Consider the following 23,618-nt stretch of genomic DNA (forward strand, 5'->3'; position numbering starts at 1 on the left):
AAAAGCTTAACAAAATACTAAGACACACAAACGTCCTCCGTCTAATATAGTGTCGAGAAATAACAAAAATGAGATTCTTTTGTGGCTGCTTAAGACTGAAAATGCGATTCCAAGTCTTGCAATCTTGATTTTCGATTCTTTACCACAGGAGGGCTTAAAGAACGCTCAGACGAGGCACAAGACTAGCGTGGTAATGTGATAGACAGCGACTTAGTTAGGATCCAAGAGCATCTCTCGCTCTGAAAACATTCTTTCTTTCCACAAACTTTGCTTGGAACGTTAAGGTATCGACAGAGCTTGAATTTTCTTTCGGACGTCTAGGAACTAGACCCAGATGTGTCATTATAATTTTCTTGTCACAATGTCATAATAATTTTCTTCTTATATTAAAGTTTATATCTGTATTTACCTCAAATATAACTAAACATTTATCTTGCTAATTTCACGAGGGCTCAAAAAGGCTGGATTTTTCGATTAGCTGCCTTAACGAAAATTGAATCAGGGAGGGAGAAACACAGACGCCTCAGACACTGTGTTTTTCGAAGTTTTCTTTTCTCTCCTGACCCACTTTCCAGCAACTTTTCCTATTTCAGCCATCTCCCTCCCTTTCTCTCTTGATTCCTGTCCCCTAGTGGTGAACGCTACGCGCTGTCCCTGCAACATGGCAAAAATTGTTGTAGGAACTGATAGTAATTCTTAGGTACATTCATTTACCTTTCTAGTCTTAATGGTACCAGTCTGCGTGTAAACAGACCATATGCTCTTCCTTTCACGATTTCTCTACCTGGGAAAGAGTTCACGATTTTCGATCGGTTGCTACACAATGATGATAATGGTCTTATTGAACCTGGTTGTTGACGGGCCTTCTAACCAAACAACCAACTACCACTGACTAACTTTATAACTTCTCCCTGTGACAACTTATTAGAACACACAGTGCCAAAGTTGTGACAACTTCGCAGATTCTCTTTCAAACATGTGGTAAGAGTAGCTGTTGTTCCATCAGTTGTGGCACATGATCATTTGCGTTCTACCGACGGCGTTGTGGGACAATTGATCATGGAACATTCCGCCTCTCGAGAGGAGGAAATGACTTCAAATTCTTCATGAAATGTGAACCTCCTCACCATCTTACCTAACAGCTACAATCTGTTCATCTATGAATACCAGGTTTCCCACATCTTCCAAATTTCTTAGGTTCTGTAGACCGTAACCTCTCCTAGCAAGAGCTATGGATAATTAGCTATTTGCTATTAGGTCTATACATGTAAACAAGAACATATATTTCATCACCAATGTTTCATACTTTCGTTGATAATTCCGGCATCATGATATAAAATGAATATTTCCTTTCCTTTATCAATATGATTCATTTTTCAAGGTATACAAAGTAATGAGAAAATGTCCAAAAGATTAGAAACTTAAAATTCAACTGATAACCTTTGTCAACTTGCCATATCTGGTACTTATCATCAGAAAAGACTGATGTGGTAGGAGCAGTCCGCCTCTATAATAAGCTATTCTGGCAAAAACGAGAGTTAATTAGATGATGTAGTATATGGAATGCTTATGAGACGAAGCAAAGAATCCTTTCAGAGAAGGAAACACAAAATATTTATTCACTGAAAAAGGAATTTTTCAAGTTACACATGAAAGCTTTGGTTTTTTGTGGTTTACTTTTAACGTAGTAATTCCTTTGAATCTATGAAATATCTTAGAAAACTGAATATTTGTGAGAGTCGTGTAAAAGTTCAAATCTGTTCAACTGAGGTATAGAACGGTGACTGGCTTGAGTACGTTCCCAGACCAAGTAGTTCACTGTTGAAAGTCTTTATCTGGTGAGGTTTTTTTGACGTGGCTTGAGAGTGGAAGTTAGGGAAATGTGGAGACGTTGGATGTAGAATTAAGCACTCCATTATCACCCACAACATAAATGCGAGACAATGAGGCAGAAGGTGAAGGTGCTGGGTGATATACGGTTAAGGAACTAATATCAGAAGCTATGATGAAAGAGAAGCAGGTATTGATGTCTGGAGATCGTGACAACATCCATGAAAAATGGGAGATGGAGCAATAAGGATAATAGAGACTGGAATGAGGACGACAACCCTTCCTCTCTCAAAGACAAGTGGCTTGAAACATAGACGCCGCCAGAGGAAGCCGGATACTTGACCTCGTTCTCCGACATTGACAGACGGTGTGTAGGGTTGATATATATGATATTGGCTCTGGCTCAGTGATAGACTAACAGTCGAGAGTAATCAAATTGAACGACATAATACATATAGAGGGAAACGCTGCCTCTACGGGTATCCCTCATCACCTTCTGATGACAGTAAATGGTCCAGAATCGGTACTTGAATACGACTGAAACTTGGAGACACTAACTACACCCTTCCCACACGCCGTCAGTAAAGATACACCTCCTCCATAGCCATAGGTTGATCTCCCTACACACTTTATTTTTGTGAGGTGCATCATCGCTACGGAAGACCTGTGTCATGTTCACTGATGGAGAAAATGATCGATGGCTTCCTACCAGACGCTTCTATGGAGATCAATACCCCCCCGTGGGCAGAGGTTCGTCTTGGACGGTAAGGCCAAGAAAATGGATAAAAGAGAGACAGACAGTTGTGTTAGAGAAGACCTACAAGACAATGAACAAGAGAAGGACGAAAATGGAGATGATTAAGGCAGCTCTTTACACATCAAAGAAATATATATATATATATATATATATATATATATATATATATATATATATATATATATATATATATATATATATATATATATATATATATATATATATATATATATGCGTGCGTGTGTGTGTGTGTGTGTGTGTGTGTGTCTGTGTGTGGACCAGTTGTTTGCTCGCTCTTTTGTAAAATCATAATCCTTGGTAATCTGTCAGATCTGGGCTGTGTTACCCAAGCTTCTGTTATGGAATTATATTCTCTTGCTAACCTGGATGTGCAAGACTAAAAATGTTCAGTGTGGAACTTTATTCCCCATTTACAGATGGTTTCATAACGTCTTTATTATCAGTGTATCATATCATCATGGCTACAGAGTGATCTGGTGATAGGAATGATAACTAGGTAAGCCTTCAGTTAGTTGTGAAGATAAGCTTTGGGGGAAATAATATACTCTAGTCGGTTCATATAATTCAGTACAGCTAAAGATGAATATCATGTCTTAAATATTTTACTTTTGCTGAATAAATTTCATCATGAATTTCATTTCAGTTTGGAACATTGTCCTTTACTTTATTCTAGAGGTTCATGTGCAATGTTACATTTATGGATACAATTTGCTATTTTTCTTTTTGAAGGTAATAATATTTGCTGTTGTTTTTAAACACAAGCTCACATGTAAAGTGAAAACAAAATCATATTAGAGTAAAAAAATCTTATCAATTCAGCAAATACATTTTATTTTGTTATATATATATATATATATATATATATATATATATATATATATATATATATATATATATATATATATATATATATATATATATATACACACGAACAAAGTGTATATGTACGCGCACCTTCATAGAACATACAAACCTCTAACAGCCAAAGTCATTCCTGTCTTTTATCTCTGTTTTTGAAAATTTTCTCGTGGTTTATAAAATTCGATAACAATTTACTCCTTTTGATACAGAGTGAAGCTATCACTCGGTCTCTGCAACAGCTACAATCCCATTCATAAGACGAAGATGTATGGAAATGAACGATGTTTTTAGGTGCTAATGGTTGTTGCAATGATTAATCTGAAAAATGACGTTTATGCAAGAACGGAAATTATTATCTGGATTATTAACCAGCTCAGTATGATAGAAAATGGATGTTTAATACTACCTAGAAGGTCTGATACTCTGAGTATTAATTCAGAAATTAATATGATGGAAATAGAGTCAATGAAAGGCACGTGATTATCCATATATTAATTGCCGGCTAATTTACATAGAACCATTATAGGTTATCATGTCTATCTTCCATAATCTATAATCCGATAGATGGGGTATATGTTGCAAATAGAGTATAACAAGCGATTAGGCTGTTATCTGAGGTTAATTCTTCATGACTGCCAAGGTCATTAAGGCGGTCAATAATCAGGTCATAATCATTAGTTGAAAAGTATTAAAGACCTTCTTCATGTGTGGAAGGTAACGCTGAGGTCATACATGCTGCTGATACTGCATACATGGTCCATGGTGAGGGTTAGTCTGGTTGTGGCTAAGTTATGAATATCTGTTCCAAGGGACGAATTGGATGTAAGAGGAAAAAGGATGACAGAAAGAATCTAAAATCTAGAAAATGAGATACACGAAGAGTGAAAAAAAAGAAGAAAAAAATTTGGATTGCCCAAATTACAGATATGATTATATCCATAACGAGGTATGTTTGTTAGTGGAGGAAGTTGTACTATTATGAAAATTAAAGAAATTGCTCATATACCTCTTACAAGGCGTGAAGATAGTAGGTAAGTACTAATAATAAAACATATGTAGACCACAATCATAAAACAAAAATGTTGTGCAAATGTTTTCTATTCTAATAATCTAGATAGATAATGTTTTCTAGATGATTTACAATTCTCACTGAATTATAAACGCCAGTAGCAGTAAGGCGAGAATCGTTCCTCGTTTTCCATCGGGGGAATATATAGGAGGATTTAATTATAATGATGATATACTTTGCATAGAAATGAGCTCCTCTAATGATCATGGGTGTGTGGAGTCTGTTGCCCATATGAACGCCAGGAATATCACATCCTAGCATTAACTTAGGTGCATTTAATGACCAACACGTACCCAAGACGGGAAAAGGATTCAGAGATTATGAAGCTAAGGATGTTTATCAAAAGAGCTTATGATCATATAACATTTAAGAGGAAGGTATGGCTTGTAGTCCAATGGCTAGCATATCTTCCTGCCGGATGGTAGGGCTGGGTTCGATTTCTCCTCGCCCATAGGTAAATCGTTACCATTTAATGAAAATTTAGTGTAATACACCAATAGATAATCATACCCAAAAACAAGTATACAAATCACATAAGTACACGAACACATGCTGTGCAGTAGGCAACGCTGCAACCCATCAGACTAATGGGTTCGAATCTCGGACATATCAGCTGGCTCAAAAGCAGCCCAGATTATCCTCCTCCCCTTTAAGGCTGGTTGAACCTTGGTACCTGTGAAAAGTTAAGAGATGGGGAGACGCGAGTTAACAGTATCTCTTCGTGATAAGCAAAATCACATATACACACAGACACACCCACCCTCACACACACACACACACACACACACACACACACACACACCACACACACACACACACACACACACCTACTCTCTTCCCTCCTCTTCCTCCTACTCCTGTTTCTTCTCATCTTACTGTGCCACCACTCTCCCAGCGACGGTGTGACAAATACGGCTGACAGGAAATTTCAGGCGGACTCACTTGCAAGCTGAGTGCACGACGGAGAACTGATTTCCTTTCTGAAAGCATCATTTGCCTTTGGAAAAGGGAGAGAGAGAGAGAGAGAGAGAGAGAGAGAGAGAGAGAGAGAGAGAGAGAGAGAGAGAGAGAGAGAGAGAGAGAGAGAGAGAGAGAGAGAGAGCAGATGAGACGTACAGAGATACAATCAAGCAAAATAGGATTTGCATACAAAGAGTTATGTATGTGTGTGCCTTTGGTAATGTATGTGAGTTTGTGTGTGCTTGGGTATATGTACTTCTCCCATCTTGACACAGAGGTGCACATGAATGTGTCTGTGTATTCTTACATCTGCATACATGCTTGTATATGTATGTATGTATGAATGTACGTGTGAAATTACCTATTAGCACTGGATGACGCGGGAGTTGTAAACTCGTGGGGCCCCATCTCTTGAACATTCTCTACTGTGATAATACTTTGCAAACTTTTGTAAGCTGTTCACAGTTATTATACTTTCACATTCTTTTAAATTACTTCTTTACATCCTTGTGTAACAAATCTCTTTCTTAATCTCATGTTATGGTCTTTGATGTTCTCTGTATGCATTCTTCAAAGAACTGCCCACTATCTACATCATCAAATTAAGTTGAAAGCTTAAAGTTTGTGATCAGGTCACCCCTCAATCTTCTCTCTTCCATGGCGAGAAAATTCAAGGCCTCTAGCCACTCACTGTTATCAGGTTCTCTTAGTTCCGGTACCATCTTTGTTGTCCTACTTTAGACCTTCTCTATGAGTTCTTTGTGATAGTTTAGGTACAATGACCAAGCATGGGAAGCATACTCTAATCTTAGTCTTATGAGGGATGTGAACAGTCTGCTAAACATTTTCTTATCCATAAACTTGAACACTGTTATGAACTACTTGCAGACAAGTAGGCTGTGACTCTGACTACAGGTTAAAGACGATGTCAACCCCTGTGTCCCTCTCACATACAGACTCCTGCACCTGATTTCCTACATTTCTGAATATACGTGTTTGTACAGGCCCTTTTGCGCTTGTTTATATAGATTTTCCCATGATTGTACTTGTGATATTTCTTATACGTATGCATGCATACGTATACTTGTATATGTAAGTATACATGCATACACCATACTTGTATATGTACGTATACATGCAAACACATATGTTAGTATATGTACGTATGTGCCTGTTTGTTCATCAGCATAAACCTAATCTTTGCTTAGATTGAAACTGTTTATACGGTACACTCTCGATAAATCTAGTAAAATAAATGAATTTACTTAAACCTTTCAATTACATTTCTTAAACATGAACTAATCCAAAACTTACCTGTGTTTACAGTTTATGTATAGTACACTAAAGCCAAATGACCTGGGACAAGTTGAATTCAACTTACCTGTACCTGGGTTAGGAACACCACTCCCAGATGTAAACAACATAAGCAGTGTCACCAACTGAAGCATCAGCAGGCGGAGTGTTGCCAGTTGCATGGTGTAGGCTGGGTTAGGTCAGCTATGTGGCAACATTGTCTCAGAATTTTTAATTCATATGTGTCGCTTTTGTCACTCGTTCTGTTCTTATCTGTCTCTCTTATGGCTGTTTTTTCCTTTTAAGTATTTGTTTCTCTACGTATACAGACTCACTGGTGATAAATAATGTAGTCTCCTTTTTGTCAATTGTACTTCTGTTTTTCTGTTTTCATATCTATTGTTTTTTCTTTCAAATATAGGAACAAACACTTTTCAGCTTTATACCACACATTAGTCTAACACACTGCATAAGTTTCAGTTGCCCAATTTTTGGACAACCAATTGTAGCCAGTTACACCAGATTTGTATCAACTGATATTGATAAAACAAGATAAATGAACATTTAGGTATGATGATTTCTCGAGAGCAAATCGCATCAATTGCAAAATTTAATTAGAGCTACATCGAGTCACTTTGACTGTTCATCTTTAGAACAGTTTCAATTTTCTCAAGTGTTCCTTTTTTCGGCAGTTCTATTGCAGCAACTTCAATCTCAACATGATACCAATGTTCTATTGTTCAGTTGGTATATACTGTACAACTATACCATTGTACTCATAGATTATACAACTACTGTTTTACCATCAGATCTTTCCTTGTAACACTATTAACTTAAACGAATCTGTTCTAGTGTCACTGTTTCATAATGAACCTGTGTTCTCTTATACTAATATGATTTTGTACCAATATTGTTTGTTTTCAATTTTTCATGCACTTACCTATATGTGCCACTGTTTATATACAAGACTCCTCTATTATTGTATTATTTCACTGTGCCTTAATGTTTTTATTACACTTTCCTGTTGCACCAATGTTTTGTTGCAATGTATTTCACCACAACTTCAAAGTTTCCATATCTTTTTTTAATCTAAGCCACGGTTGATTGTGTCATTATCACACTCACATTACGCCAGTAACCATTGGTTCCCAAATCACTTGTCATCGTTCTTATTCAACACCTGCTCCTTTCAACCATCAGGTCCAAATCACTACCATACTTACCAGTATTGTACTGTCTTATTGTACTGTTGTTCTTGTGAACAAAGTGTAATGGACACTCGGAGGTGTCATCAGAATATTGCAACTTTCAGGATGATCTCCGTTCTATTGGTAATTGGCCTGAGATATCATTGTTCAGTAGACGGAAGTGTTTACATAAACACATCCACACACTCCTGTCAAAGGAAAAAGAATGTAAGTAGATACCAGCCAATTAGTATAACCCTTTTCTGCTCTCTGGATACACAAGGCATAAGAATACCTTGGGTATCACAGCTAAAGCTCAAAAAATAACTTTCTGGGGCTAAATTTCGTTATAATGATCAACCCATTTGAGAATTTTTTGTGAGGTAGCTTTTTAGGACCATATCTTGTTAAACTCATTAGCTTATTTCAGGAGTTTGGATTCTTTTCCTGGTGAAAGATCTTTGTTTTCTGAGGATTAGCATTACTCTATCTCTGTCTTACTCTGTCTTTGTGGTTATCTGTCTTTGTCTGCCTTTCTGTTAATCATTGTTTGCCTGTCTCTTTCTCTCCTTCCTGTTTCTCGCTCTTCCTGTTTATATGTGTGTTCGTGTGTGCGTGTGTGTGTGTGTGTGTGTGTGTGTGTGTGTGTGTGTGTGTGTGTGTGTGTGTGTGTGTGTGTGTGTGTGTGTTGTGGACCGTCTCACTCTATACTTGCCTATTTTTCCGTTTCTCCTCATCTTAGGTTCTATGTATCTCGTCTTTGCCTCAGTTTGCCTCTTCGTGTATTCTCTCTCTCTCTCTCTCTCTCTCTCTCTCTCTCTCTCTCTCTCTCTCTCTCTCTCTCTCTCTCTCTCTCTCTCTCTCTCTCTCTCTCTCTCTCTCTCTCTCTCTCCCGGTAAATCCCACTTCATGGCCTTGCTCCAGCCAACCAGCATATAAGACGGCGCCTGGGTCCATAACCTCAGCCCCCATGATCGTCTCACTCGCTCACTCGTGTAACGAATCTCCAAAAATATATATAAATATATATAGATAGATAGATAGATAGATAGATAGATAGATAGATATCATAGTCTGAAGAGGCTTATTCCCTTTAAGCAATTGTTTGCACTTAAGTCCTAGGTTCTGAATAACATTGCTGGTGAAGATTGATTATTCTACACTACGGATATTTCTATACACCAGACTGCCTCCTATTCATCGATGTTTACTTGAATAATGAAGAGACAGGAGCACTCTATCCTGGGAAGTCTGAATAACTTGGCAACAAAGGCTTATTCATATTATAGTTCTCATTTCAAAAGGAAAATATATATCCAGGTTAATGAATACTTGAAAAGTAAATACGGTTTGCAGTGTCAGTTTCTGAAACGATAAGAGAGGTTATATTTACATATAACAACACGGATATACGGCTGATTGGATCAGAGGTGTCGGTAAAGCACGAGACTGAAAGGTGTATTGAATTCCTCTGCTCAAATGTTTATTTTTGGATTTTAATTCAAATTTAGTAAAAACCACCTGAAAACATCGGTCGGTTATGGACACAGTACAAGGCGTAGAGGTGGGTAAGAAGGTGTAGACGGGGGTAATTGGTATGGTTAGAGTGGCGTGGACCGGTGTGCAGATGGTGTGAAATGTCTAGGTTCACTTTTAACCTTCCGTGACTATAACAGTTATATCAAGTAACATAAGAGTCTGGCAATGTTTAAGCTACATTCTATTGCTTCGCTTTATAGCTGTGGCCTTCCATGATGTAAAGTTCTTTGATTATTCCGTGTAGCGTTTAATCACTGTTGGATGAATTTGGGGGAGCTGTCCTCCTACATCGATTGGAGACCAAAGTTCTGATGACACGTCAACGATTAACCAATCCAGTCTTAGGACGTATGGGGGAAGTTTGGAGACTCCTTGAAGTACCTGAGACACATGGAACTCCAGTGTGGAGATTTGGACAAGGGAGCTGTTGTGGTGTGTACTATGTTCCGGTGTGTATATATGTAGATACACTCAACACTAAAACGACATTATTTCTCCCATCATGACGAAACCTTCCTAAAAAGTTATCATTTGTTTCATCTAAAGAAATGAGATTATTCTATAAAGTCAGTTTCCAAACGTCAGTGTCTCATACTGCATCAAAATGTCCCTAGTATATCATTTCACAGTATATAAGTGAACTTCTGGTATCGATTATGTAACATATGATACAGCAACGTAGATCTCCAAAGACTGTACGGAGGATACTTATCAAAAGTTCCTTTTGGTCGTAATATAATCTTTCCTACACGATAAATAAGACGACAAAACCTACTCCATATTCCTAACAAGAGGATGCGTATTATGTCAAGATATTCCGGCCATTTCAAGAGATGTCGAGGTAAAGTGTCATATTCCGAAAAGGAAGATTGACTTCCCTTGAGCATTCACTCTGCACAAAGAATCACCCGAACATCACAGGGAAAAAAATCTAAGTGAAATGGAATGTTCAGCTCATCTACCTGTCACTTACGTGACAGGTGATAAAGTGGTTTCTAACGAATTACCAGATGATTACGGTAGAATGCAGAAGCTGCCGACGAAGAGGAATTGAGAAGACAGAAAATTTAAGTAAAAAACCGACATAAAACAGGGACTATTCAACCAGCTGTCGTGGACAGCTATTCAGAATTAGATGCACTGTCATACAGCTGAAGATGTACCAGTCTTTACATTAAACCTGAACAAAGGAACATATGCACAAAATCTGGAAGAACCCAAGACGTGTGGTGACTGGACGGGATTGAGGCGAGTAAAGAATGAAGCTTGTTGGTGGGTCATAACTGGTTCATTCTTTGACGTACCCAAAGCAGTGAATTCTTTTAAAAGCCTCAGAAGATCCAGGATATTGGCAATCTTCTTAAACTTCGCCGTATATTGTGCAGTAAACACGGTACTCACTGCAATTTCCTTTGATGAGGTCAAAGCCTGTGCTCAGCCCTCAGGTCAACGGATACCGCAGAAGGAGCGTAGGAACAATGGCCTTACAGGGTGTTCGCCGGCCAGATCGTGTGAATGGAACAGCTCAATGCAGGACTGAAGTCAATAGTCGACGTGAAGAGAACTGACCACTGGCTAATATGGTGAACCTGAGAACACTTAAGGTACTGTGGTTCAAGGGGCTAACAGAGGTCAGACCGAAACTCGTACACATTCTAAACGAGCCTGGAATAATTTCCGTTTTCCTTTAACCGAATGGTCCAGCAAGTTTTGTCCACCCTTAGGTTTTCGTGAGACTGACTTCATGCATCATGAGGAGAAAATACAGTTATGGCTCTCGTGTTATATATCTAGCAAAATACTCCATATAAACCAGCCAAACAATGGCTGGCAGTGGGCTTCATCTTAGCCCAAGAATGGCGACTCCCTGGAAGTGTTTAGAACTCATCAAGACTTGTTATTGTCCCTGGAAAGGCCTTTCCTTTACTGGCAGAAGTATTCTCACGCCTTCCTCACCATCCATTTTCACCTTAATTGCTTTTAATCCCTCCTACAGGAGGCCTAATGTTTTCTTGGAGATAATAGGGAGGAAGGCAAGCTACCCGCTCTTAATGGCTGCCATTGGTTTTTGTGTGTTGTTCTTAGTTTGCTGCATAACGTGAAAACGGGAGTTAATGCCTCTCGTGTTATTGTTCTGTTACCCATAATTCTGAGGCAGGGATATTTGCCGGAGACTCATGGGGCTGTAATGTTATGGGTGTAGGAACAGTGGACGGCGGAGAAGGAAAAGAACCGAGGAAACTATGAGAGTGGCGAGGAGATGGAGGAGGCGATAGCAAAGAGTGGGAAAATGGAATCGACTATTGGTGGTAGGGAATGGAGGAAATGCCATGGGTAGGATGTAGGTGATAGGTAAGGAAATCGATAGGGAAGTACCTAAGATACTAAAAGGAAGGAAGAACTATTCAGACGAAAAGATAAGGAAGGATTTACTACGTAGCCACAAGGATACCCGCGACTCAAGCCGACACTTCCCTGGAGATGGTGTGTCGGGAAGAGGGAAAGAAACATTTCTCTGAGGTCCTGCCGACACGGGCGGAGATAAGCCAGAGACGGACGACGGAAGCCTGTTGTAAAATTTGTACCATCTGTGTATCTGAGGGACGACAAGTGGTCTTTGCTCTCGTGAAATCGGAATTGGAGATGAAATAAAATCACTGAGAACAGAAAGTAAAATAAAAGATCTCAAACACTTCATAAAAATTGTCGAGGTTTATAAAACATTTGTATGGGAACTATTCTTCTGTATGTTGGGAAATCTCTTGTAATATTCTGTGATATCCTCCCGTCTTTAACTATTTCTCCTACGTCACCTATTTTGCTGTGTCACGTAATCACCGCTTCGTCACCTGTTCTCCCCTGCGTCACCTATCTTCCCCTGCGTCGCCTATAATTCGAAGTCTTACAAGAGCTGTGCGCCTCTGTCACCCTGTCCATGTAACCAGCATAAACTGGATTTATCAAAATCTCAACGAAACTTCATCTTTTTGGATGGGGAAAAAAATCGTATGCGGCACCGAGATGAGAAGGTTTGGAACGAGAGTGTTTGGAGTCTTTCTGACGTCCACAGAGCTAATCTCTGAGCCCTGTGCACCGTGTCTGTATTCTCCTGTGGATCACAGAAACAGACGAAAACAAGGAGGAGTTGCAGACGAAGAAAATCAGCGAGACAGAATCAGGAAAGATCATGAGTAGAAAGAACCATTGAGGATTACAAGGCAATTAGACCTAGACAGAGCCAGTGTGGACAACATGTAGAGAGAATCAGCGAAGGTTGCAGAAGGAAATAAAAATTACAAATAGATGAAACTTACGAGAATCATCTACAGACAGAGCCAGGGAGTATTAAAACCAACGAAGTGAGAGAAATCAAAGAAAAATGTAAGTACCCAATGTGAAAATATTCTTAAATCATCGGCTGAAGGGCTGGAATTGAAACGTCTCATGACGTAAAAGCATATATTTTTAATGGAATTGATCTGGGAACAAATTATTTCGGTTGTTAAATAAGATTTATAGAAAAAGACCGAGCAAGGAAGGGGGGGGGGGGCTTATGTAACCAGGAGATTCGTCCTCCAAAAAAAAAAAGAAAAAAGAATGTAAAAAGAAGGGATTTTATGATGGAAGAGCAGAACTTTTCATGGAAGTTTCATCTCGTGAAAGATTTTTTCGTCATGTAACAAAGAATGGCGAAAATCGTATTTCATGAAAGGGCAAACAGAAGAGAACAATGTCTAAGATATGTACATTTCTTTGTCAAAAAGTATCATATCTAAAAGTATTTGATAAAAGTCTTCGAGACGTGAAACAGATATAAAACGCAAAGCTCAAGGATTACAGAGAGTGACAAGTAACAGAAACTTAGTGTCTCATCCACGGCAAGTTTCAAGAGAAGTAGGGAAAGCTACGTTAATACAGAGTAGGAAACTAAGTGCAAAAACTCAGAAGAGGAAAACGTCTCATGGAAAAAGCACCTTATTGCAAAATCCTTGCAAGAAATGTAAAACCTTGTTAAATACAAAGTGCTTATTTTTGCGAAAGTCATCTGAGGGAACAGTTTGTTTTACCCAAAGATGAGGAATGTTCTGCTGGGAGCTGTAAGAGGAAATGAGAAATATGAAAAGGTTAGATATATAAGTTGAACTGAAGGATTGTAAACAGTCTCTCAGAACAGCCTCACTTGCTCACATCCAATCTCCAGTCGTCACGTATAATGTAAGTGAAGCAGAGCAACCCTGGCTGCAGCAACGTCCCACACACACCTTACCATGGGGTTTGGTCCTGTCGAATCCCTAATCTATTCCCACTCCTAATCACCCAGTTATGAAAACATAAGTTATATAGAAAAGACTTCGCTATTCTAACACCTCGCTCGTCTAGCCGTCGCGTATAAAACTAATATGGAACTCTTACTCTGCCTCTTCTCTCTTTAGTAGACCTGTGTAGGGATGCTCAGAGCAAGAAGCAAGAATAAGAGCAGTTCCAACTATAGCTCCGTCATTCTCAAGAACATCGCTCCAAAATTCATATCTCGACTGGAATTTGCAACAAGTTTATGCAAGAGAGAAACATCAAAGAGCTCAGGTCCTCTGAACAGAGGAAGTCATTCTCACAGCTGACTCTGGGAAAGTCTTCTTCAAAGTGTGTGTTATTGAAAATTTCAAATATTGATTAATACTCAGCCTTGAGGATAGTCTGAAGATATGAACTTTAAGGCTTTTGGCGATATGGTGTGCTATTTCAAAGCCATCTGTTGGTGATTAGGTTTTGGCTTTTGATATGTGTTATAACAGCTTTCAGCTCCGTTATGAGATGTGATATGAATGTGTGCTCTTTCCTATGCCTTATTATTAAAGGCAAAATATCGAGAATCTATATATATAAAAAAGCATATACAGAAAAGAGAAAAATGTATGTCTTTGTGTCTCTTTATCCAAATAGCACCACATAACTATCTTCATCCAGTCATCATCCCACAAGTCTCTTCAAATCTTCGTCAACATTTAACATTCTACTCAGTCAACATGACGTGTCTCGCTTCATCCAGTTAGTATTTTATCGCATCTTTTACATACACTGAACACACGGGGGTACAACTAGCTCAATGGGTCACCAACTTTACCACATCACCATATCTAAGACAACATACGCTCGCTCTAGAAACATGAACACTGTACCCTGTACCATGTGACGCCCCGAGTTGAAATACAGTTGTCTTTATTACCAGAGCAACCATCGTGACGAAATGGAAATCCAGCTTTACATTAGCTTACATCTTGAGCAGGAAGAGGCGGAGTGGCAGTAAAGAAGAAAGAAATGTACATAGTACCAATATATGCCTCAATGTCTTTGTGCTAATGAAGCTTTGAATACATACACTCAGATATATGCGGATGATGCTGAAGGCATGAGGGAGGTTAGAAGTCATGAGAGTTACATCCGCCAACAGGAGGGCCTCAATAAGGTCCTGAGTTGGTCTGATCCATGGTTCATGAAACTCAGCGCGAGAAAATGCAAGGTAATGATGATGACGAACAGTGAATGAAGGAAATAAGTTGCAGGAATCTGTGGGTAAGAGGGACTTGGAATACCAGAACAGCATTCAAGTATATAGGCAGTGATATGTACAGCAAGCTGTTCACATCCTATATGAGGCAGAAACTAGAATGTGCTTCTCAAGACGCACAATGAGCTAATAAAGAAGGCCCATTGCAAGGGAACTCAAATGGTACCTGAATTAAGAGAAGTGAGTTACAAGCCGTAAATTTGTACATAATGAGAGAAAGAAGAGTAAGAGGTGACCTGAACACTGCCTTTACCTTTTCTAAACCGCTTGATGAAGTCACTAGTGAACAGTCCCTCGAAAGATGCAGAGACAGAGGAACCAGAAGCCATGATATGAAATTAAGGATGAAACTTAGAGAATTAATTAGTTAAATACTCTGATACGTAGGGCTAGTGAGTGAATGGATGGACTGAATGATGAAACGGTGTGTGTGGACAGCATCAAGACGTTTATAAAGTTTATATGAAAGTAGAAATACATTCATATGGGATGGGGTCCCACGAGTATGCGATCCCTTCCCCAACGCACTAATGAGCTATTACTAAGACACACACACACACACACACACACACACACACACACACACACACACACACACACACACACACACACACACACACACACACACACACACATACACATACACACAGACACACACACCATCTCTCCTTTCTCTCTCCCAAACAGACACTCAGTTTAATAAGATTTTTTAGAGCTACTGTTCCAGGAAAATACAGCTTCAATCTTCTCTCATGTTAGCGTAGGCGAGAGTCATTGCCTTCTCCTAATTACCTACGTAATTAAGTTACTATCTGGAACCTACGCTTGGTTAACGAACGTTGACCCGAACGATTTAGACAGTATAGGCACTCCTCCGTGACCTTGCTTGCGCCCCATACAAAATACATATATATATACAATTTTGAGATAGATTCTATGCAAACGTGCTGTAAAGATGGCTCAGACCAGACCCACATGTGTGAATACCGTAACTAAACAGTAGAATATATTTTCATCACAACCTTGTAGGTAATCTGCAGGAAGGCTGTCCGAAGCGTAGATAAATCTTCCGTAAGTGGCGTAGATGTACGCATGTTTACCGAGAATCGAATATTTATAATTCTGTAAAGGAGGGAAAGATGCTTTGTGAGTGATGGAGGAGGAAAAAAGCTAGTGGAAATATAGTTTGATTGATAGAGAAGGAACATATGAAGGAAGGTGAATCGGAGAGCAGGAGAATAAGAAAAAGAAGTTAAAGAAAGTGGAAGAAAGATGGTGATTGATAGAGTAAGGAGGATAGAAGGATAGTGAATGCTAGGGAGAGTATGAAGGGCTTCTGAATCAGCAGGAGGAAGATAAAAGACAAAAACAACGAAGGAAGCTGATCAAGATGAAGTATAAGACACTGAACAATATACTATCTGAGGAGTTGGTCATAACACAAGACAAGTGGGTTACGAGTAGGTGACGAGGAGTTGGTCATAACACAAGACAAGTGGGTTATGAGTAGGTGACGAGGAGTTGGTCATAACACAAGACAAGTGGGTTATGAGTAGGTGACGAGGAGTTGGTCATAACACAAGACAAGTGGGTTATGAGTAGGTGACGAGGAGTTGGTCATAACACCTGATGATAGTTTGGCTCGAATCACGACTCAAGGTATTGTTCCGAAGGCAAGACTGATGCGAGTAAAACACGACCACAGTGGCGATAGACTGACTGACTGATAGATAAATAGATAGACAGATGTGTAGTTATGAATGTACACATATATCATAGGTAAGTATAAACATATATCGATATAAATACGCACAGTAGCACGTCTATAAACCACAAACAGAAACCGAACCGAAGCAACCTCCCGCTGGCCGCATCTCCCACAGAGCCTGCCGCCCACATGTCTCGTAAACCACACGAGCGGCCACCCCCTCCACAGGCTGGGTGTCCCGGCTGCCTCATATGTCCTTAATATATTGTTAATATAGAGCGGCTCCACTACAGTTACGGTGACTTGGAGAAGGAGAGTGGCGGGTTCAGCTCTCATGTTGACTCTGTCTCCCGTTATATGTCCCACTGCTGTTGCTGCTGCTGCCCTGCTTCACATATCATTCTACACACTCAGATATATATATATATATATATATACATATATATATATATATATATATATATATATATATATATATATATATATATATATATATATATATATATATATATATATATATATATATATATATATATATATATATATATATATATATATATATATATATATATATATATATATATATATATATATATATATATATATATATATATATATGTATATATATACATGCTCGTCTTTCCCATCGAAGCAAGGGAGCGTAAAAAATAGTCGACTGAGCTTTAGGGGAAAAATCCCCGCTTGGTTTCCTCTAATCCTACTTTTTAAAAGTCGTGATACAGGAGGGGAGGATTTTCTTTCCCACTACCCCAGCTCCCATCCCTTTTGACTCGCCTTCTAGGAAATGCGGGAGATGCTCGAGAAGGATTCTTTTTCCACCTGCTTCCAGGGACGTAGCTCTAACACACAGAGGAAAAAATCAATCACGTTCATACTTACAGGTTCTGACATCTGGCATCATAGCTGATAACATGAAGTAAGTTTAGGAATCATGAGTCAAGTTTTTCTGTAAAGGTTTCTGGCAATATTGCTTTCTCTGACCATCCGTGCTTATCCAGGCAATAAAAGACTACGGTACCAAGAAAGTTGTCCAAGCTCTGTGTGGGGGGGATGTGATGTCCTTAAAAGACGCATAAAACCAAACTTTTGAACTTGGTTTGGCTTCGGTAAGAAAGTTTGAAAACCTATTGTGCACTGGCCCTAAGCACAACACTTTCTATAACGAAGCCAAGACTATGTTTTTCTTTTTTCTTTCCGACGAAGAATAAAAAGATATTGGTAACTGAATGAGCCAGATAGGGGAGAGCGAAGGCAGGAATGTGTGGGCAAAATGTCAAGTTATTTTCGAGGCGGAAATATGACAGCGAAGGTCAACATGACAAGCGCAGGAAAGAATTTGAGACACAAGAAGCTTATGAGAAAAGCTGCTTGATGCCAAGCATCTTGGAGGAAAGATGCAAGTCATATCGCAACCCACGTATTACAAGCTTATCTTCTGAGCCCGTATAGAGTAAGAGGCTTGCCTGTGTCTTCAAAGTCAGCCCTTCAAAAATAACTTGAGTGTGTGAAGACATCTTCATTTTTTGAGTAAGAAATAGATCTTTTTTTCCACAAGGATAGGATAAAGCTAGTGTTTTCTACTGGGAATCAATGATATACTATTTCTGAACCAAATGTTTCGAAAGGTATTAAGCAAGATAACAGGTCAAACGGCTTTTGAAATGACCAAATAAATGAAGCAGAAAACGATGAATATAATCCAAGAAATGGAAATCTGGACAGGCAACCATATATATGAAAAGCCTATTTCAAGAAACGGACGATACATAGAGCTATTTTCATCTGCTAGAACATAAAAGGAGCTATGTAATAAAAGATATAGAAAGCTATATTTATGAACAGGAAGATAATTAAAGCTAAATCTAACTGCCCAGTTTATCTTGGCAGATAAGAATCATGGTCGTAAATATCAGATATTGCCAACTTCTACATTCGGAAGTAATTGGTTTTCAGGAAAATGGAATAAATGCTTTCAGCATTTAGGGGAAAGCTTTCAGTCAGAGCAAAGGGTTCTGATGTCTGATATGGAACCTTTTAACGTGAAAGAAGCCAGAAAGAAGGCGTGTGACTTCCTCTATGGGATTCATATAAAAAATCGAAAGGCAAAGGGATCTCATGAAGTCAGAGAAACCAAAGAAAAGAAATATGACATGATTTCTGGGATTCGTTGAAATCAAAGAAGCCAAATGGGTGGAGTGTGGCATCCTCTATCGGATGTGATGAAGTCAAAGAATCGAAAAGGAAAAAGTGTAACATCTTCTGTGGGATCTGTTGAAGACAAAGAAGCCAGAGAGGAGGATTTTGACAGTCTCTGTGGTCTAATAAAAGCTGAGATAGTCACAGAGAAAGTAGGAGGAGGACATATTGCAAGGTTTCTGACGCCACATATTGTGACAGGGGTAAAGAAAGAGCCTCTGAAATTGGAGATCAGAGAGTTGTTTACGTGAGGCATATATGTTAGTCTGGCCTCAAGGTTATCTGGCTGAAGAGTGAAAACACGTGTAGAGGTTATCTGTCTGTTTATCACTCTGTCTATCCACTCAAAGGACATTAGAATATCAAAAACATAGACTATGGTAGAAGAAAAGAAAGACGTTCACGAAATATGCTACAAAGATACAGTTCACATAAAGGATGCTGGAGTGCTTTCCATCATGAGAACTCTACATAAAGACCGTAATATACTGAAGCAACTTACAACATCTGAAACCCTCGCAATCCACAGACATATATATGAGTTTAGGTGAGTTACTTCTCAAGTACTTTACATACCTAGCAATCCACAGAGACGGTTATGAGCTGAAACAAGTTCTAGATTAATGGTCGTACAGTCAACAGAAAGTTAACTTGGTGTTTACAAGACCAAACTCTCTGGAAGGACGTAAAGGTGTTACACTTCACAATGTTGCACAAAACAAGGAATTGTAAATACGCAGTGTGAACATGTTTTGACAGTAGCCAGTGATCGAGGAATGATGAGTTGAATCATGATTCTATATTCGTAGGATTTTTTGCATGTAAGATTGCAGAGAGAATGTATGAGTTATATACACACGTAAAGATACACAGATACTCACAGACAGACAGATAGACAGACAGACAGACAGACAGACACACACACACACACACACACACACACACACACACACACACACACACACACACACACACACACACACACACAGGACTATTGCTATTACTGTACCATCCCTCCACCGTCACCTCCTACTAACAGAGACCCCTCGTCCCCAAGCTGCAGTGCGGCACCACAACGACATCGAACCCATACCAGTTCCAGCATAGCATCCGTGACAAGAGCTGTGCCATCTTAAGCATTCCAAACATCATCAGTAATCAGTAGACTGCTGACTTTATGCTTGTTTAGGAAAAAAAAAATCTTAATTCCCCAAAAGCCCACAGTCTTTATTTTCAAAGATCCTCTGTCTACACCTACACCATGTGTATTTTCTCGTACATTTACAAGCCTCTGTCCGCAATTAATTCAGTAAATCCTTGACTATCATTATCATTATTTACATTTTATTTTCCTGATGCACAGGTACGCATAATGAATATTTAAACATATGCAAATCTTCATGACCATTTTTCGGGCCTAACATGAGAGGTCTTGCCTTGCCTTGTTTAATATTCTAGGCAAGGTGAGCACGCTGACACACACCTGCCTGTCAAGAGCACAAGCAATCCAGAGTTTCGCTGAATAAGATTTATTCAGAAGACATGGCTCTTGGCGTGAGCAAAAGACAGGGAAGTGTTTCTTGATAAATGAAAAGGACTCTGGACTTAGAGAAATGTGAGGAGAGAATGAGAGAGAGAAAGAAGGAAAGTCAAGCAAGCTGTCAAGGAAAGTTGGAGGACTTAGTCGCAGGAAAGTGACAGGTGATGAAGATCAAAGTATAAATAACTGGAATTTGCATGACGACGTGAGGTGGAAACCACAGGAGCGACAGGAGGTTAGACTTTGGGTGAAGACAGACGACCCTAACATAGACCACTAAGAAACAACCTTTTTGAAGAATAGAAAGAACCGATGCAGCCAGAAAAGTGTACAATAAGAGCACTGATGAAATTCACACAACCGTCGGCAACAACTAGAGGGAGAAAGAACGTATATCTCGCCTTCCGAAAAACTCAAATGATGTTGGAGGTACCATCATCTGCTCTGGAAACTGGAATATGATTTCGTTATACATTCTGAGCCGTTTGCATCTCTCTCTGCTGATCTTAGATTTTCTGGACGTTTGCTTCTCTCACTAGCGATTCCGAGTGAAACTTTGTATCCACTCTTGTGCTCCGGAGTGGCGTATAGACTTTACGTGACCCCTGGCAGCTAGGACGGCCACGCTCGGCTTGAGAGAGGCTGGAGGACTGACCAACTCGCCAGAATTCACAGCAAAATGCATTATATATATATATATATATATATATATATATATATGTGTGTGTGTGTGTGTGTGTGTGTGTGTGTGTGTGTGTGTGTGTGTGTGTGTGTGTGTGTGCGTGTGTGTGTGTGTGTGTGTGTGAGTGTGTGTGTGTGTTCATAACCAGTAGACTCCAGGAGAAGCCAAACACAATGTACACCCGACCTTTGGTAAAACAATAAAGTCAGTCTCAATGGAATAATGGTGTTAGGAACCGGACCCTATCACCCATTAAGTCACTGATTTATGGCAATGAATTAGTCTATACATTTCTCCCAGAGGACACCGTATTTTGTCTTATGGATAATAAGGTAGGTACAATACTACAAAACTGGGTTTTTGTTTGGAATAAAGATTTTTCGACACACGATACCACTAGTAAGCTTCATGTCTTTCCTGATCATTCATCTACGTCTGCAGAATTATGAAGACGTGTTGCATGGCAGCTGAAACTACTGAAGTGATTTAGGGAAGACATACGTAACCGAGAACCAGCGTGATTTACGGGGCCTGAGCTCAAGAGATTGTGTAACACTTGTCGATGCTCTCTCTCTCTCTCTCTCTCTCTCTCTCTCTCTCTCTCTCTCTCTCTCTCTCTCTCTCTCTCTCTCTCTCTCTCTCTCTCTCTCTCTCTCTCTCTCCCGGTAATCTTTTTTTGTTGCCGTCTAGATTTCTAATGAAAATTGACTGATTATAGGCACACACACACACACACACACACTCATGGAGATATGTCTATGTATATAATGATCTATATGTAAATACATCACACTGCATTTGCACTGATGTCCCTCACCTCCCCAAGACTTCTGATCCCCTCATACATACGTCATGAGGTTCAGAGTCGCCTCATTATTGATCACAGTGGTATCACGTCTCTCATCCTCGACAACTGCTCAAACTATGAGACATGTGAGACTCTCAGAGTCTCCAGTACGTAACTCAGTTATAGACAATAGTCAGCTTACGTCTCTGATCCGATTAACGTCAAGCATTAGTTAACTGTCACAAAAGAATGATATTAAAGTGCATGATATATATATATATATATATATATATATATATATATATATATATATATATATATATATATATATATATATATATATATATATATATATATATATATATATATATATATATATATATATATATATATATATATATATATATATATATATATATATATATATATATATATATATATATATATAAACAAATAACCAGTTTGAGTCCACTAAACAGCAAATATTGATCCCAGCAAACACCAGCTAGGCTGCAGGAGGATACGTCTCTGCTAAATGAATTACTGATAATTTATCACCAAGCGTCTGGGAAATAGAAGAGTTCTTGGAAGGAAAAAAGATAAAACTAAGCTTTCCAACTTTAGTGTTGATGAAAAGGCTTCCGTCTAGAGAAAATAACTGAAGCAAAAGAGTTTTTTTTGAGGGGAATATCGTACATGCCAAAAAAAAAAGGTTCAAGCTCACTAATTATCGAAAAGAGATGTTCTTTTTTCATGATTTTTACTCACATAGATTTTGAAATAGGTATGAAAAAAGATATGAAGTACGTGTTCAGAATACCATATTGATGTTGATTCTTCATGAGGTTAGATCATGGATTCTTTGTGTGTTAATTTTTGCTGGATATTCTTTATCGTTTCAGTTATCTTCCTAAGACTCGTCTCCTGAGCATCTCCTGGAGTACTCAACGCGCCAGATTGACTTTGGCAGGACTACAAGACATTACACGAGATTTAAGCACTTTTCTTAAAGACTTCCCCAGTTCTACAAAGAGTGGCACAGACGTTTGAATGTTGCTAAGTGATACTCTGTAGGAAACAGTCAGATTGACACGCGAGACAGACACTGAGTAATAGCAAACTAACTAACAAGAAGATAATCAATCATTCCCTCAAACATTCTTTGACAATGGTCCAATACACAGCTGACGAAATGAAGATGATAGGAGTATAATCTAACATAAAACCTCCAACTGGTTATGTATCAATATATATTTCACATTCCTGCACTCTCAGCAAACACAAAGTAGAATGGTAAAGTACTGGTAGACAATATATCATGGAAGTATGAAAGTATTTGTGGATTATAACCCTATGTCTTTTAGGGTAATTTTGATCTATTGATACTTTTATATTACCAGTGTGTATATCAAGGAATCGATTTAAAGGAAAATAAAAACTGCTGGGCCCAGTATGTACAAGCCGTCTATGTTAAGGGCAATTACATCAAGACACCCGTGTCTAATATACTGACTATATCGTTATAACAAATCCCTCCCTCTCCCTCTCTCTCTCTGGTGATAATGATGAGATAATTAAAATGATAATAACGTTAATAATTT

General features: G+C 38.9%; 1 protein-coding gene across 2 annotated transcripts in view; it reads right to left on the reverse strand.

Annotated features, from left to right (window-relative positions):
* The window catches only part of LOC139757143 (zwei Ig domain protein zig-8-like), a 54,516-nt gene that overhangs the window by 21,468 nt on the left and 9,430 nt on the right, over positions 1-23,618 (reverse strand). Inside the window, exons 2-3 of one of the 2 annotated variants that reach the window (XM_071677242.1) lie at positions 8,015-8,187; positions 6,880-7,199 (exon numbers count right to left, since the gene is read on the reverse strand). In XM_071677242.1, coding sequence (XP_071533343.1) covers positions 6,880-6,973 — 94 coding nt within the window. In that variant the 5' untranslated portion in view covers positions 6,974-7,199; positions 8,015-8,187. Of the gene's footprint in view, positions 1-6,879; positions 7,325-8,014; positions 8,188-23,618 lie in introns of both variants that reach the window. The other variant, XM_071677240.1, reaches the window with a different exon arrangement.

The sequence above is a fragment of the Panulirus ornatus genome, chromosome 25 (assembly GCF_036320965.1).
Source record: "Panulirus ornatus isolate Po-2019 chromosome 25, ASM3632096v1, whole genome shotgun sequence".
NCBI classification, from domain to species: domain Eukaryota; kingdom Metazoa; phylum Arthropoda; class Malacostraca; order Decapoda; family Palinuridae; genus Panulirus; species Panulirus ornatus.